The sequence below is a fragment of the Ustilaginoidea virens genome, chromosome 6 (genome assembly GCF_000687475.1).
Source record: "Ustilaginoidea virens chromosome 6, complete sequence".
NCBI classification, from domain to species: Eukaryota; Fungi; Ascomycota; class Sordariomycetes; order Hypocreales; family Clavicipitaceae; genus Ustilaginoidea; species Ustilaginoidea virens.
The window spans coordinates 2,618,688-2,634,778 of NC_057321.1; the positions used below are offsets into that span (position 1 = coordinate 2,618,688).

The window sequence follows — 16,091 nt, forward strand, 5'->3', positions numbered from 1 at the left end:
AGCCTTGGCCTTGGCTGCCCCGGGCGGGCAGGCGCATTGGCTCCTCTGGCTCCAGTGGCGTCGTTCCAGACTTGCAAAGGAGCGGCCATACATGAGGCTACTACATAAGGCTTATGCGAGTTGGACAGCTAGTGGGCCAAGACCCTTCAGCTGGGCAGCAGGTCACGGTAAGTACGGAGTACATGCAAGTACCCTCTTCACTCGCCTGTTCAAAGGGGGCCGGCAACACTCCTGCTCCGTTCGCAAACAAGTTCGGCAAAAGCTGCTGTTTGCACACACACTTTCTTGACCAAGTGAAGACGGAATACCCACATCCGAAAAGGGGCTTGAAGTGCTGGCGAGTACCAGACGCGTTGCACACCAGAAGTCCAGGGCCCATGACATATTGGAGAGTGGGTGGGGGGGAAAGGGGGGCTCCATCTTTTCATTGGCTCGCCATGCCCGTCGCCGGCCCAGCAATCAGGAAGTTTGCTTGATCTACGGACTACCAGACTCTGACTGCGCGGATCTCGTACTAGGGAGTGGATTGGAGTGGGACAGCGCGGATTTGGCCGAGCTGAAAGAAATCAGGGCCGTCGCACCCAAACCAACACCCAAACCAACAGGTCAATGGTCTGAAACAGCTGATCAACAACGAGGCGGCGCTGCTGGCTTGTTGGTTCAGCGCGAAGCCAAGCAATCAATCAGGTCCCTGTCAAGACGCGTGCCCGTTTTCCCTTTTCGTCGGCGTTGCTACTTGGACTCTCTCATCCCTGACGCCTGACCTGACTCGGCAGGGGCTTGTCGATTCAGCCTCTTGCCAATGCCACACGCCACCTGCTTCACAGGGATGCGTCGGGATGCGTCACGTGAGCATTGATGCCTTGGCGGCCTAACCACGGGGGCCTTCTCCACCACGCTGATCATTGATGCTGACACGGGGCCCTTTTGGGTGAAACACATGAATAAGTGCCCAGTCTGAGGGAGGCTTGGCGAGACGATCACTGCCGACTTGGCCTACACCACCGGTCATCTCCACCTGTGGCGCCTGAGGCTAAGATTCAGATGCTTGTTAGTAATAAGATTGACGGTTTGCTGAGAGCGCGTCCGCCGTCAGGCATCCCCCGCAGAGGTACCGTACCTACACCTACTTGGTCAGGTAGGGTTAGGTTAGGAGGTAAGCGCCTAAATAGTTGCTGATATCATGCACTCAAAGGCCATCCCGTCATGGCCGCTGCTAGCGATCCTCCTATTCAGTACTTGCCAAACTGCTCCTCGTCCCTGTTAACGCATAGGTTCCGAAGCCGGCCAGTCGGGATTCCCTATCGGCCACGCAAAGGGGATCAATTTCGTTACTGCGGCGGCTCCACAGCTTACAACGCGCGGACGGAACCCATATTCAAGCCCTTGGGAGACTGTAGCCCTCCGGTTTTGCCCATCGGGTGGCGGAGCAAAGAAGAGTGGCTGTTATATAGTCGGATTCACCTCGCGCAAACAGCAAGTAGCAGCTGGGCTCGCGCGAGTTGCTCGGAATACAAGACGTCGGAGAAATGTAGAAGGAGTCAATCACTTGCCAGAACGGTCGAAACAACCCTCTGCTCTGCAGTCCAGAAGTCAAGTCTCAGGCAACAGGCTCGAACCGAAATCGGGCCACAAGATAGGTGTACCCAAGGAACGGCCCCTGCACGAGATGCACATTTGAGTCTCGAGCTATGACAGTCCATGTTTGTTCTGTCGAGATGGTATCAACGAGCCGAACAAGAGCTTGCGCGAGACTCGTTCAGCGACTCGGGGGTTCTCTCGGCAAGCTTTATGATTGTGCAAGGCGGGCCAACGATGGCGGGCCAACGATGGCGAGGCAGGAGGAAACGCGGCCGGAAGATGGCAATCGAGAAACGAACTATGTAATGTGTTGGACACGGTCGGGGATGAGGGCTGCATGGCCGGGGCGCCCGCGGACAATTGAAGTCGTCGTTTGCTGACGAAGCGAAATGCACCGCGTCAATGATTCCAGCCCGAAGAGCATATCCCGCCCTGTCTGGACCCGTCGTGCGCTAGCCGTCTCGGAACGCGGCCTCGCTGGACCGTTGGCCGCAGGGCTTCCCTCGATGTTCCTCGCAAAACAAGGGGAGATGGGCTAGCGAGTGATGGTTTTCGTTGACGAGGCTTCGCAGGTCGCCATTGGTTTTTTTTTTCCCCGATGATCATGTGTCCAATGCAACGGCGCCACGGGGCGATGAAGAATCCGGGGTCAGACGGCAACGTTGCAAGTCGTCGAGTTGTCGAATTGACGACACTGGATGACGATGTGGTTGGTTGGTTGGTTGGTGGTGCGAGTCTGCGGAACGGAAAACAACCCGACAGCCTCGGTCGGTGCCTTGGAGGTAAGGCTGCCGCGCAGGTTGCCAGCCAGCCTCGGGAGCACAAATTACGAAATCGCAACCCGCCATTACGCAGCAGCCTCGCTGGTGCCTAGTCGGCCGGGCGACTTGGAACCCATGCAAAACCAAAACCGATTGACTCGCTGCACCAAGGCAGGCGCCCCCAAACCAGCCCGACAGAGCAGACCAACGCGACCCCAAGGCGTCAAGACAAGCCTCCTCGCTTGGTCGACGAGTTTTGCCGCAACAGGCCAGGCGGAGACGTGCCGCCGATCGGGCTGGGGGACGTGGACCCTTGTGAGCTGACTCCAGCCACCAAAGTCAAAACGTCAAGCATCCCGACGACGCTTACCGTCGACAATGGCAACGTTCCGCCTATGTCAGCGGCGCCTCGCTAGCCACTTCCCTGACGCATGGACACCCTTGACGGCGACTCGCGCCCGGCCGGTTGATGCGATGCCCAAGAAGATACGAACCGGTGGCTACCGCGACGAGGGTCCACTCGTGTCGCGGATCAACAAAACATGTGCGGACTTGGCCGAATCACGCTGACGCAAACCCCAGCCGATACTATAATAAACCTCGAGGCTGTGGAAGTGGCGGGAAAATTTGCTCAGAACAGGTTAAAGAAGGGGCTTTCAGCTCGCCCGCTAAGTGGGACGAATGCCGTTCGTATCCGTGCAGGCTAGTTGCGCCGACTCCCGAACCTCCGGGCTCTCCGCAAGTGGTAGCCTCGTGGCTACCCCTTCCAACGGCCAACAAGGCAGTGCTTGGCTTCATGGCTTGCGATATTCGCCCGATGGCAGTGCAAGGCTTGGCCATTTGTGAAAATACGAAGCACACCAGCAGACGCACACGACGCCACGCTTCCGCTATCCGAATAAGTCGGAACGAATGTGGTTCCGGCGTGTCAAGCGAACACCGGAGAAGCTTGCTATAAATGAGGAGCTGTCTTCTCGCGTTCACCTTCATTCCTGGCATCTCTCATCGCCTCACAACCAACTTTCCCAAGACAGACAGTGAATTCTACCAGACGCCAAAAAAAAAATAAAAAAACACCAGCAGACGAAAATGAAGTTTTTCCTTCCCAGTGTTGCTCTCGCAGCTCTAGCTGCCGCCTCGCCTACTGGCTCCGACGGCTGCAAGCCAGCTACCTACCGCTGTGACCATCACACCCAGACTGGCCAGCCGGGCTGGGATGTCTGCAACACCAGCGGACAGTGGGTGGTGAGTAGCCCCTTTGCTGTCCAGTTGAGGCCTGATGCCCGAGAAGGAGCAAGAGCATTTGCGCTGACGGGAGTCTTAGTTTGCTGGGTACTGCCCACCGAAAACTATTTGCAAGTTCGACCGCCAGAATGGCAGCCCCTACTGCGTGCCTCCCGGCTTCCAAATCCCTTAGACTGGAGTGGACGGGGTCTGCTCCCGATGGTGCGTCTGTCGGATATGTCGGGGGTTTTTGACCAGGTGTGGCTCTGTAATGTTGCAAAGTGCGAATTAGGATAGTGCGAATTAGGATAGTGATGTGAATGAAACTCTCTGTTGGATCATCTCGGCTCGGCACTGGTAGTCGGCTGCCTTGCCTGTTCGTGAATCGTGACCGTGCCTGCACGTATGTGAGGGGAAGCATGCGGTGGTTAAGAGCCAGGCACCAACAGAATAGACCGCACAACACTCCAACTAGTTCTTTGACTTTTGCAAACTGGTCATGTTGGCCAAACGCTGCCGATGGGGACGTTTCGTCCTCAGCCGCAAGCTCTTTGACGCCGGATAGGGATAGTCATGTGCTTGCACGCAGCCTCTTGCCGCCTTCGCGTTGGCTTCACATCATTCCCCTCGCGTACGAGTGAGCCAGCGCAAGCAGCGTGCATCGGCAGTCGCAAACCAGCTGCGCAAACTCGACCGAGCAAAGTGGTTATTTGGGCATCCCGGGAACTCGCATCCCTTGGAGCGCAGAGCCCAGATATTCAATCGACTTGAACTGCCGTGGCTTATTACGTACCGGGCCGCACCCTGTTTGTGCGTTGTCGCCAGCCTGGATGGCATTCAGTGGTTGTGTTGACGGGTACCGGAAAGTGTGACGTCACATCAATGCGGCAGGTTCCCGGCCATACTGGGTTGGCTGTATTGGTTGGCTGGATACCTAAAAATAGATTGTACCTAGATCCAAAGTCACGTGCACTCGCACCCCATCCTGACTTGTGCTTTCTCGTAGCTCGCTGTAGCTATTCCTGTATCCGTAATGAGAAGCAGTTAAAGAAAAAAATGCCGCCACGGAACAAGAGGTATAACCAGCCGCACTTATCGCAGCGCCTCACTGTTGGCGCCACAACTCCTGCGGACCCTGCATAAGCATCGGGATATTTCTGCGTCGCTTGTTTTTCATGTTGTATCAAATGAGCATGCCGCCCCTGCGCGCCGTGCGCTGCAGCCAATCATGCTCCCAAGACCCAAGTCGGTGAGACGCGCGAGCCGAGCACTTTGATTCATCCCCAGAGTCACGCACAGTAATAAGACATGGCCTAGCTCCTGCTGCGCGCTCGCAATCCCTCGCCGTGGGATTGCGCTCTTGCATCCGCATCTTGTCGATGGCTGTCACCCAGAGCTGCTGCCAGATGCACCAGACACGTAGGTGCAGAGGAAATGAAATGTCGAGGCTGCTCCCCTCATTCCACCGCTATTGACTGTTCTGATGTTGTTGCCTCGGTGTACTCTGAGACTACATGTCAACCGACCTGTGCTCGCCCCTTGTCATCCCGCCCCCCATAATAACTCAATTGACCTAACTATTGCTGTAGGCTGTATCGCTAATATAATTGGTTTATTAGTCAGGGTTATTTAAAATTAATACGAAATTGAGATAGATAGGTTAAATTAAGAGCAATATACTTGGGATTGGCCTGGATTAAGTAAGGAATAATTTATCTGCAGGTTGCACGTGACCCATAACGCAAACGCCTACTTACCTGCGCTATTTCTCTTTCCTTCCTTTTGATATATTAGAATCCCTCGAGTATGCGCATTACCGCCCTCGTTTTTTATCAAAGAAAATCTGCATATACGCAAATGGTACGTCTGAGATTAATTTTGAATTGAATTAGAATTGATTTTATAATTTAGTTCTTTAATTAGAAGGCGTACTTCAAGTATCTGAATGAGAAGAAGGAGCGCCAACCGCATTTGCCTCCGCACGAGACCGATTTCGACGGTAAAATCATTATTATCGCTGGTGAGATTTACTATCGGATGGAGCTTAATGACGAGGAATGATGCCTAAAGGTAATGCACTCTGCCTTTTAATCGCTTTCTTAATTAATTTTTGCCACTCCTAGAGCACTATATTTGCGACTACTGCATCCCATAAGAAGCACATCAAGACATTCTATAAAGCTACTACTACCGACTCTGCGACCGGTGCCCTTTTGGCATTATGACTATTTAGGAACAACGCGCAGATTTAAGAAACCAATCGCATTAACGATACAGCCCACAGCAATGGTCAGGTCAGTTAAGTTATTATGGGGGGTCGGATGACAAGAGGGCGGCACAGGTCGGTTGACCTGCGCTCTGGTGTACTTTGGGCCGCCGTCAACCGACGATGATGACTCAGCAGCCCCTTTACATGCCCATGACAGCTTCACCCTTGGACAAATGTCCGGGCTACCTTGCCCCTCTCAACGGGCCACAGCGCTTTGCACCTCGTCCACCAGCCGCGCCTTTTCCGCCGCCCGCGAGATGCCTCTCATCATGAACGCCGACGTGGCCAGGCTCGACGGCCTGGCCCCGCGGGCCTGCGAGCTGTGCGGCAGCAGAGAAGGCCTCCTCCGCTGCTCGGCCTGCCAGATGGTGTACTACTGCGGGCGGGACTGCCAGGCCGCCGACCGCGACGACCACAGGACGCCGTGCGGCGCCGTCAAGAAGGCGCGCCGCCTCTACCAGGCGGAGGAGACGGCGCTGCGCCAACGGCCGCCCGCCATGTTGGAGCCCGGGCGGTACTTTGAGGACCACGTCGGCGACTTCTGGTCCTACGTCGAGACGCGGCCGTACATGCGCGCGCGCTTCCACATGGTGGACGCGATGCTGACGAGCTACGGCACCGCCGGCGGGCCCGCCGACCTGGTGGAGACGGCCCTGGACCACCTGCTGGACATGATGCGCCTGTGCAGCGGCGACAACCTGGGCGTGCGGCACCTCGTGCCCGCGCTGTACATCCGGCTGGGCAGGGACCAGGAAGCCCACGACTTTGTGATGGGCAACGCGCCCGACGAGGGGCGGCCGACCTACGGCCTGGTCAGCGGGGCCCCGCCGATGCTGAGCGTCCGAGACGCGGATGCGCTGGAGGATCCGGACCTGCGGTGGCCCGACGGCGTCTGGCTCGACCTGAGCGCCTGCGCGGCGCTGCTGCTGATCAAGGTGCGGGTCCTGCTGGACCTGCGGGCCGTCCAAAACGCGGGGATCGCGCTCCGCGGCGCCGTGCCCCGGGAGATTGAGGACATGGTCCGCGGCCAGCTCGTGGGCGGCGGCATCGTGGGGTCGCGGCGCGACATGCTGCTGGCCGGGCCGGACGAGACGGCGAGGCTGCTCGACGCCGTCAAGCGCCAGGTCGCCAGCCTGCACGCAGCGGTCGATGCGTACAACGCCTACTTCTGGGACCTGCTGATCCACGACCCGGACGCTGGTATTTTGCGCAGGCCGATGCGCTACGCGGCCCGCTCGCAGGAGGAGGCGTTGCAGATGCTCGGATACCACTATGCTGCGTGGTACGAGACGCCTGGGGCGATGGACGTGCTTCGCGGTCTGAAAGGGGAGGACTGTGATGCTGCCCGGTTGAATAATGGAAGGGTTTCCCCATCGTGTGTATTCTAGTGCAAGAGTGCGAGTCCGCGGGTGGTGGGCAGGACGGGCGAGAGAGAATGGGGGGGGGGGCGAAGACAACAGAAAATAATCAAGGCAAGCCGGGAAGCTGCGGCACCAAAAGTGTCAATGACGCCACACCGAGGGCGGTTCTCGGTTCTTTTAGGCTTTGCATACTGCGGTGAACGGATTAGTACACAAGCACCATGTCGTTCCAGGCCACCCCTCCGTGCGCACACGCGCTCCTGCCGCGATCGTCAAACCCCAGCTCCTGGTAGAAGGGCACCAGGCTCTCGTGCGTCAGGATGGCCACCCTCCGCACCCAGGGCACCCGCGCCATCAGCGCGAGGTACCGCGTCGCGAGGCTCCTGCCCACCCCGCGGCGCTGATGTGCCGGCGTCACCGCCAGGGAGTGCAGCGCGAGCGTGGCCCCCTCGGGCTGGTGGCCCCCGTCGGCCGCGGCAGCCGCCTTCCAGCCCGGGGGGGCGGCCATGTCGTGCTCGCGGATGAGGCTGCCGTCGGACCGGGTGGCAAGGGCGTGGGCGATGAGGGTTTCGCCGCTCGCGGCAGGCTCGCGGACGAAGAGGCCGTGGCAGATGTCGGGGCAGACGGACAGCCGGTACTCGATCTGCCGATGTGAGCGGGGGTGGGCTTGGAAAGGTGGAAGGGGGGGCGCACCTGTTCGCGGGTTGCGGCCTCGGATGGCGGAAAGGCAGATGCTTCGAGGGCGGCGCAGAGGTCGACGTCGGCGAGGGTCAGTTTGCGCATGTAGCTCGGGGCCATGGCGGAGGGTTGGCCGTCGCGACGGAGGTGCGGGTTGTTGGGTGTGTGTGATGTGTGATGTCAACTTCCATGGATGCGGCTGGGTGATGCTTGTTTTCGTTTCGGGCGTGTGTCAGCACTCCCGTCCCCCGCTGCCCCGCTGCCCCGCTGGAGAACTGTTTAGCTATTGGAGGGAAATTGGCTTGTCTGTAATGTGGATATCGGTCATATCCGAGGGTGGATGTGCCGAGTTCTCCCTGGATCAGTAAGCCCTTAGGGGTACCCCCTATCCCACTATAAATAGCTGGGAACACAAGTCTCTTAGAGAAGACTTAGTTCCTTCAATTAAGTATTATCGCATTTTCCCTGTGCATTCTGACATAGTAGCAATTGCGTAAATATCACAATAAAACCTTATTGTTATCCCTTACCTTATGGCCCAGCCTTAAGATCAACTGTTATCTTTATTTTGCTGTAAAAGCTACTGTTTTCCGGATCCTATTTAAGTAAGCTCCGGGTTCCCCATTAAATCCGTCGAAAGCCTTATTGCTAATATACTCGTGTGGCCTTATTAATTAAAAAGGAGGCTATTATAGAAAGTCGCGATATTTCCTTTAATCTAAAAATCGACATCTTAACCGCTATTTTCGTTAGATCAATTTATGCCCTAAACATTATTATTAGCGAAAATAGGTACTATTACTGATGATAGCTCTAAACTAGTAGTTAAGCTAATATCCCGATATAATTGGGATATCTGGTATGATTATATTTAAAAGTATGCTTTAGAGGATAATATTTAGATATTTATTAATCCTAAGGGCTCGGCGATGCTAAATATGCCCCTTTTGCCGGCGTGGGAATTAGATAAACCTATCTATTCCATATAAGCATTAGCATTAATACCAATATCGGTAGCAATAGCCGATTCATTAATAGAAGCTATAGATCGTACCCCTTTTATAAATACTAGAGCTATAACGGCAGCTAGGGTATTATCGGCAGGACTATTACCCTCGGTAAGAATAAAAATAATCCAGCCGCAGCAAATCGAGAATATTAAAGAAAACTACTACTTTAAGCCGATATAACGCCCTAATGGTATTAATACTACAGAATAGATGAAATAAGCTAATATTTAGTATAACTTTTAGAATGACTATTATACGATATTTAATCGGAATCTTCAAGCGTATACAGTATAGTTCGAATTAATGCTAAGCCCTAACTATAAGATATTAATAGCAGGCGATTAAAACATTTAAGGAAAAATTTAACGCCTAATAGAACGTATACGACCGGTTCAGCTTATTATCTGGGAATACCTTAAAGAAAAATTCAAGCAGGCTATACAATATAACCTCGGAAGATATAATATAGAGGAATGGTTTAATAAAATCTCTATATTGTATAAGCGATTAATGCGAATAGACTTGATCCTTATTAATAGGAATACGCCTACTAAATGGCTAGCGGAAGCTCTTTATTAAAAGTATCCTGCCTTTAAGGAAAAAATCCTTAATCGAATAATAAAAGCATAAAAACGGAATAAATATCTTGATTTTCTAATAACTATTAAATATATTCGGCAGAAATAGGAGCTAGAAGAAAAAGGGAAGGTTAGCAGTAGTTATATAGTATTTATGACCAATAATACTAAACCTTCGTTGTAAGCCGCTTCTAGCGATATTTTAGCTTTATCTTTAGTAGAGAAAAAGACCTATAAATACTATAGCAAGCCCTATATAGTAAAGGGGCCTTATTATAAGAATTATTAGATATTAACTCTATCGATAGCTTTAAACCACTTAAAAGATAGGATTAGTAAGAAAAGCTAGGAAGCTATATATAAAAAGATAAAAAAGGAATCTAAAAAGGTATAAAATGCATTTAAGGCCTTTTAAGATAAACATAAGGGCAAGGGCAAAGGCAAAAGCAACGATAATAATAATAAGGAAAAAGATAGATTAATAGAAAAAAAAAAGGAAGATAAAATATTCACAATATCTATTCTTTCTATAGGAACTCACCCGGATGATTTAGGCCTTTTAAAGTCTTATATTATACTCGATAGTAGCACTTTAATATACGTTTTTAATAATATAAAGTAGTTTACTAATATCGATTATAATATTGATAAGCATTTCGTTCGTAATGCTTATAATAGTATTTTAAAAGTTCTTAGTATTAGCTCTATTCGAATTATATTATAGGATGGAAGGGCTATTACCTTTACCAATATTCTATATAATCCGATAATTATAGCGAATCTTTTCGCCGTAAAAAAGATAAGAAATAAGGGATTATTTTAGAATAATAAAGTCGATAAGATTTACCTACGAAAAAATAGTTAATAAGAAGTGATCTTTTAAGTTTCTTAGGTAGATAAGAGGCCCTACATCCTCTATTAAAGTAGCGGAAATAATATGCCTATAGATGAATTTATTATAAAGGCTTAAAATAAAGCCTTAAATATTAATGAAGCCTATTTAGCTCGAGGAGATAGCCGCTAGCCTAAAACTTCAATAAAAACGCCTTATATTATCTAGCATACGCATTTTAGGCACTTAGGTCGGGATTCGATGGATTATATCTTTAAAGATATATTATAGATACCCGAGGAAAAAGAAGCTTTAAATTATAAGGTTTATAGCAGCATGAAAATTATAAAGTAGATATTATAATTATTTTATAAGCTCTTAATGCCTTAGGAACCCTTTAAAATAGTCTCTTTCGATCTATTTCTATAAGCTGCTGCTTTCAATAGTGATAAATATATAGCGTTATTTACCTGCCGATTCATAGGAATAAAGTGTATTTTTATAATACCTAGAAAGACCGACCTACCTAGATACTAGCTAATCTTCGAGAATCGGGTTTTACGCCTATACGATATAGCGATCGCGATAGTTATTTCTAATAACGAAACGGCACTCTAGACTAGTAATAGTTAGGAAGAAGCTAAACGGAAAGGTATTATAATTCGAAATTCGAGCCTTAGTTACTAATATTAGAATGGTTATACTGAATGTTCTAGGGGGGTATTAAAGACGAAAATAGCCCTTCTCAATATATAAGCAGGCTTTCCTAAGGAGTTATAGCCTATTACAGCCGAAGTAGCGGTATATTTACTAAATCGAAGCCCTAGGAAGTTAGAAAGACCTTACGATAACTGGAAGTTACCTCTTTAAATACTTTAATTTTAGCTCTATAATAATAAGCCCGCCTGGAAATACCTACCGGCAGATATTCATCTATAAATTCACCACCTCTGCGCCTATAGATACAAGGCTTTCGTAATAACTCGCGATAGGATATTGCAGAAAGGTCTAAAGCTCAATTAAAGAGCTTACATCAGGTATTTAGCAGGCTATATCTCGACCACTTAATACCTAATTTGGGTGCCTTTATTAAAAAGAAACTGCTGGTTTAATTCTAGCCATATTACATTCGATGAGACCATTTTTTATTAAGATAAACGCTACTTACTGTTACGGGCTCGGGCTACGCCCGCGCCACAATATAGCTAGGACTCGGGCTGCGCCCGCGACTAGCCTAAGGAGTATCGGCATAGGGTTATAAGGGCTCGCTAAGGACTCAGCCCGTACTACGTACGGGCATAAATAGACTACTTAGAGGCCCCTATTCGGGTCCTCTTCCTTTCCTTCTTAGTCTATTTAATATATTCATTCGACGCCTATTCGCAATAGCCCTAGGGCCAGTCCTTTACATTTAAATAGACTCTCTCAGCCTTACTATTATAACCTCACATTATAGAGCCGATGATGTAGGCTATACAAGATATCGAGATAAGTACACCTGGAGAAACGGGTATAGATCACCCAAGACTATAACGCCCCCGATATAATATATATACCCGAGTAGAGTAGCTTATATTAGGGTTATAATAGATAGAGGCGTAGATGCAGACTAATATATAATACCTCGCTGCTGTTACCGCCTTGCTATAGACCCTCCTTACGAATTAGTTAAATAGCTCCTAAAACGCTACCTAACCGGCCCCGGTCGTATAATAGAACGCCCCCCTCCCTATGGCTTAGAATACCTAGCCAAAATATAAGCCGATCCTAATGGGGGACCCCTTTAATAGCAAAAAGGCTATATTTACAGCCTGGCGGACCTTTATACAATATAAGCTCGAGGTCGATAAGGAATTTATTAGGGACAAAAAGACCTAATAGATATTTATCTTTTAGAACCTTTTGTCTACAATCTAATTATAAATCGCGGCCTTTTTCAAGAATAGTATAGCTTGCGATTATAATATAATAAAGTTCTTCGAATACCTCTAATATCTCTTTGAGGACTTACACCAATAGGATCGCGCTATCACTAAGCTTAAGCACTCCTTATACTAAGGCCCTAAGGAACCTTTTGCTGCCTTTTTTATGCGATTTAAGGAAAAACTTACGCTTATTAACGGTCTCGGTTAGCCTAAGGAAGTTAAGCTTAAATACCTCCGATTAGCGCTTAACGCTTATATAGCTGATAAGATTATTAGCCTTAGGGTCTCCCGTTATAATTATTATTCGGCGGTAGACTATTACCGATAAATTGCTATCGATATTAAGACTAGCTTAACTATTAATTACTATACGGGTTCGACCTGTTCCCGACCGATATACGCCTGGGATTCCGAGGGCGATATATAAATATCGGGTGTTAATAAGTGTTAAAATCCTATAGTAGCCTACTAGGCTGCTGGCCTTATGCCCTACTGGCCTACTAACCTTCTGGCCCTTATACCGCCTCTTGGACTTATGGTAGTATTACCTTAGGCCTTTGCCTTCTACCTTAAGGATTTTCAGTGGATTATTTACTGTATATCAAGTAAGGTAGGCCTTGTTGAAAAGGTGTGGCATTGCTAAATTAGCGTGGTTGCCTACTAGCGTGGTGGCGGCCTACTAGTGTGGTGTGGCATTGCTAAATTAGCGTGGTGGCCTACTAGCGTGGTGGCTAGTCCACTAGTGTAGTGGTTAGTTACTAGTGCGGTGACTAATTACTAGTGCGGTGGTTAGGGTGGTTGGAAAGGTCGGATATAGTGGGGTTGCTGACGTATCATAGCGAGCATTACGGGGAGCTTTCTTACTGGCTACCTTGGATGCCTGGGCCCACCCCTCCTTCGTGTATATATAGGATAGCTTTTCCCCTTCTTTCTAGATAGTAGAAGGGCAGCATAATCGAACCTGTTAATGCACTACATGCCTCTTAACTTCCACCTTCCCTGCGTTTTTGGTTATCTTATATTTGCCTTGCCTTTACACTTGCCCTGCTTTATAGCACTTGTATAGTCTTAGGACTTAGTGAAAAATCTAGTATTTATACTAAGATTAGTTCACAGGTTGCAGATAGTCTTGTGCCATCTAGCTAGCTAGTAAGGCTCTGCTTTTATAGTGACCTTGAGAATTGCAATAGGTTATGAGCCCGGGTTTTACTTCTTTATTTTAATCCTACCTTTTTATGTTCACCCCTTGGTCTCTTTTGCTTATTAGTACTACTAATATAGCTATCCTTTAGTATCTTCGGCTTACCCTTATTAACTTCGGCTTACCTATTATTACCTTTGGCTTACCCTTATTACCTATGGTATTACCCTGCGGCAATCAATGGCGTACCTAACGGCAACTTATAGCGTAACCTCACGGCACTTTTAGCGTAACCTTATGTTATTTTCGGCGTAATCTACGGCACCTATGGATTTTATAGTGTGATATCTACTATACTATACTACTGTATAATACCTTTGCACCTAGTGTACGATACCTACTGCACTATACGGTACCTATTATACTCTTCCACTTATAGCACTTTTGGTACAGCATTTACGGCACCTTTTATATTACGGCACCTATAGCACCCACGGTATCTATAGTACCTACGGCACCTACGGCACTTATGGCACCTTTATATTACGGCACCATATAAGCACCTTGAATACTAACGCTATAATACGGATTTGCATAACGCCTACGGCATCCGTGCTTTTTTATATTAAGACCTGCCGCTATATTCTGCGGTTACCTTTTATAGTAGGCTACTAGCCACTATATTTACTAGCTATCTAGCTAGTTATTCGGTTATTTTACTAGTTATTCGACTATTTTGCTAGCTATTTAGCTAGTTATTCCTCTGTTTTTACAACTATCGGCACCATTTTTTAATGGATTTTTAAACCCTTTTTGCCTACTATAGCAGAGTTAGGATCCTATAAGGTCCCTGAATCCGATACTGAAGTTGATACTAATGCATAGCTATAGCTAGATATGGACGATATGAAATCCCAGATGAATATACTAACTGACCTTATATAGGGCCTAGTTAGTAGGCAAAATAATAATACCTAGGCTACCTAGGCTACTAATAAGAAGCCTACTAAAGCTACTGAAGCTGGACCTTCTACTAAGACTACTACTAAAGATAATGATAGTAAAGCTAATGTTATGGAAATCGACCAACCTTCTACTCTTATAAAATATAAGGGTAAAGAGCCTATTTATACAATGCTACTAATAATTATTACTAACTAAATTAGTGATGGGGCTATTAAGGAATTAGCTAAGACTGCTAACCGCTTTAAGGAGTCCTAAAAGCTAAAAAGCCTTTATAATTTCGACTAGTAGAAGCAGGCCCTTATAATACAACTTAGGGCCTTTAAAATAGCTAATTTTATTAACGACCCCTCTATAGTAAGGCACTTTGATGAGTCTGAGCAGGCACTTTTACTACTAATGCTAAAGAATAGCTATGGTAAAGAAGCTGTAGAGGCTATAGATTGGTGTAATAACCCAGAGGAAGCCTACCTTTTACTAGTGGCCTAGTACTGCCACTCACCAGAAGTATAGCGGGCACACTTATACCCTATATTTCACACCCTTATATTTACCGGTTATAAAGGCACTTTAGAGGCTTTTAATAGCGAATTTAATAGCTATATATCTCGCCTTAGAATCCTAGGTTTTAAGATCGACTCTTTTGATTAAGTTAATTAGTATCTTTAGGCTGTAGAGGGGGTATTTACCCGCTGGACTGAATGCTAACGCTCTATGATTAGGGCTTATAGCGCCTAAGGTGTTATTAATAGCAGCAAATTTAACCTTTAGTATTTTATAGTTGACCTACTAGAAGAATAGCGTTCTAAAGGGTCTAATAAGGTAGCTGCTAATAATAACCCTAAGCAGCTTAAGGCTTCTAAGGACTCTAAGAATAAAGGGTCTGCTAATGCCGCTTCTACTAATAATAATAGTAAGAATAATTCTACTAATAATAGGAAAAAGAAGTAGTAATAGAAGAAGAAATAGGACTGTAGCAAACAGCAAGATATTAAGGCTTTTATTATAGGCAACTATAATACTTAAGATATTAATATATCTTATTCTTCTTTATCTATATCCACTAATATAAGCTATAGTGCTAAATCAGGCGGTAAAACCCCTAAGGATGCCCTCCTTTACAATATAGGCTCTACTTGTTATATTGTTAATGATAAGAAGTATTTCACTATTTTTCACCACTTTGAGAAGGATAATAAGCCTGTTATTACTACTGGTGGTGGCCCTATTTCCCCTACTGGTTGGGGCACGGCACGATTTACTATACTATAGGGCGTTAATCCCACTAAATGGGGTATTATAGAGCTTAAGAATGCCCTATATATTCCTACCTTAGATATTAATATTATTAGCGGTGTAAAGCACTATGCCGCTAAAGGGGTATTAATTAAAAATCAGCTTTAGTCAGTAAGCCGTAAATGCATCGGCATTTTTAACTTTAAAAAATATGGCTTTTTCCTTCTATAGAAAGGAATAGACACACTACTACTGCATCAACCTTGCAGCTATTATACTGTTACTAATAGTATAATAGTAGAGGTCTCTAGCCCTATTAACCCTGTTGATTATAGTGATCCTAAGGATACCACTATTACCCCTGTTCCTACTACTGCAACTAGTAAGGAACCTGTAGAGGCTATTAGCCCTACTACTAACTCTCCCGCTATTATGACTAGCGAAGAGCCTACTATTACGATTAGCGAAAATCCTATAGTAGCTACTAGCCCTACTCCTGCCCCTGTAGCTGCTGATACAGAATATCAGAAGT

At 47.5% G+C, this 16,091-nt stretch overlaps 3 protein-coding genes across 3 annotated transcripts; 2 read left to right on the plus strand and 1 right to left on the minus strand.

Annotated features, from left to right (window-relative positions):
- Positions 1–3,431: 3,431 nt before the first annotated feature.
- UV8b_07631 (uncharacterized protein) lies at positions 3,432–3,759 on the plus strand (the record flags this gene model as incomplete). The annotated part of the gene is made up of 2 exons (XM_043145128.1): positions 3,432–3,587; positions 3,667–3,759. 2 exons carry the CDS (start codon positions 3,432–3,434, stop codon positions 3,757–3,759), a joined length of 249 nt encoding a protein of 82 aa, XP_043001063.1.
- Positions 3,760–6,008: 2,249 nt separating this feature from the next.
- On the plus strand, positions 6,009–7,223 carry UV8b_07632 (uncharacterized protein; the record flags this gene model as incomplete). The annotated part of the gene is made up of 1 exon (XM_043145129.1): positions 6,009–7,223. The coding sequence occupies one exon, from the start codon at positions 6,009–6,011 to the stop codon at positions 7,221–7,223; it is 1,215 nt and encodes a 404-aa protein (XP_043001064.1).
- Positions 7,224–7,401: 178 nt separating this feature from the next.
- On the minus strand, positions 7,402–7,994 carry UV8b_07633 (uncharacterized protein; the record flags this gene model as incomplete). Its single annotated transcript, XM_043145130.1, has 2 exons — positions 7,402–7,839; positions 7,890–7,994. 2 exons carry the CDS (start codon positions 7,992–7,994, stop codon positions 7,402–7,404), a joined length of 543 nt encoding a protein of 180 aa, XP_043001065.1.
- Between the last annotated feature and the right edge of the window lie 8,097 nt (positions 7,995–16,091).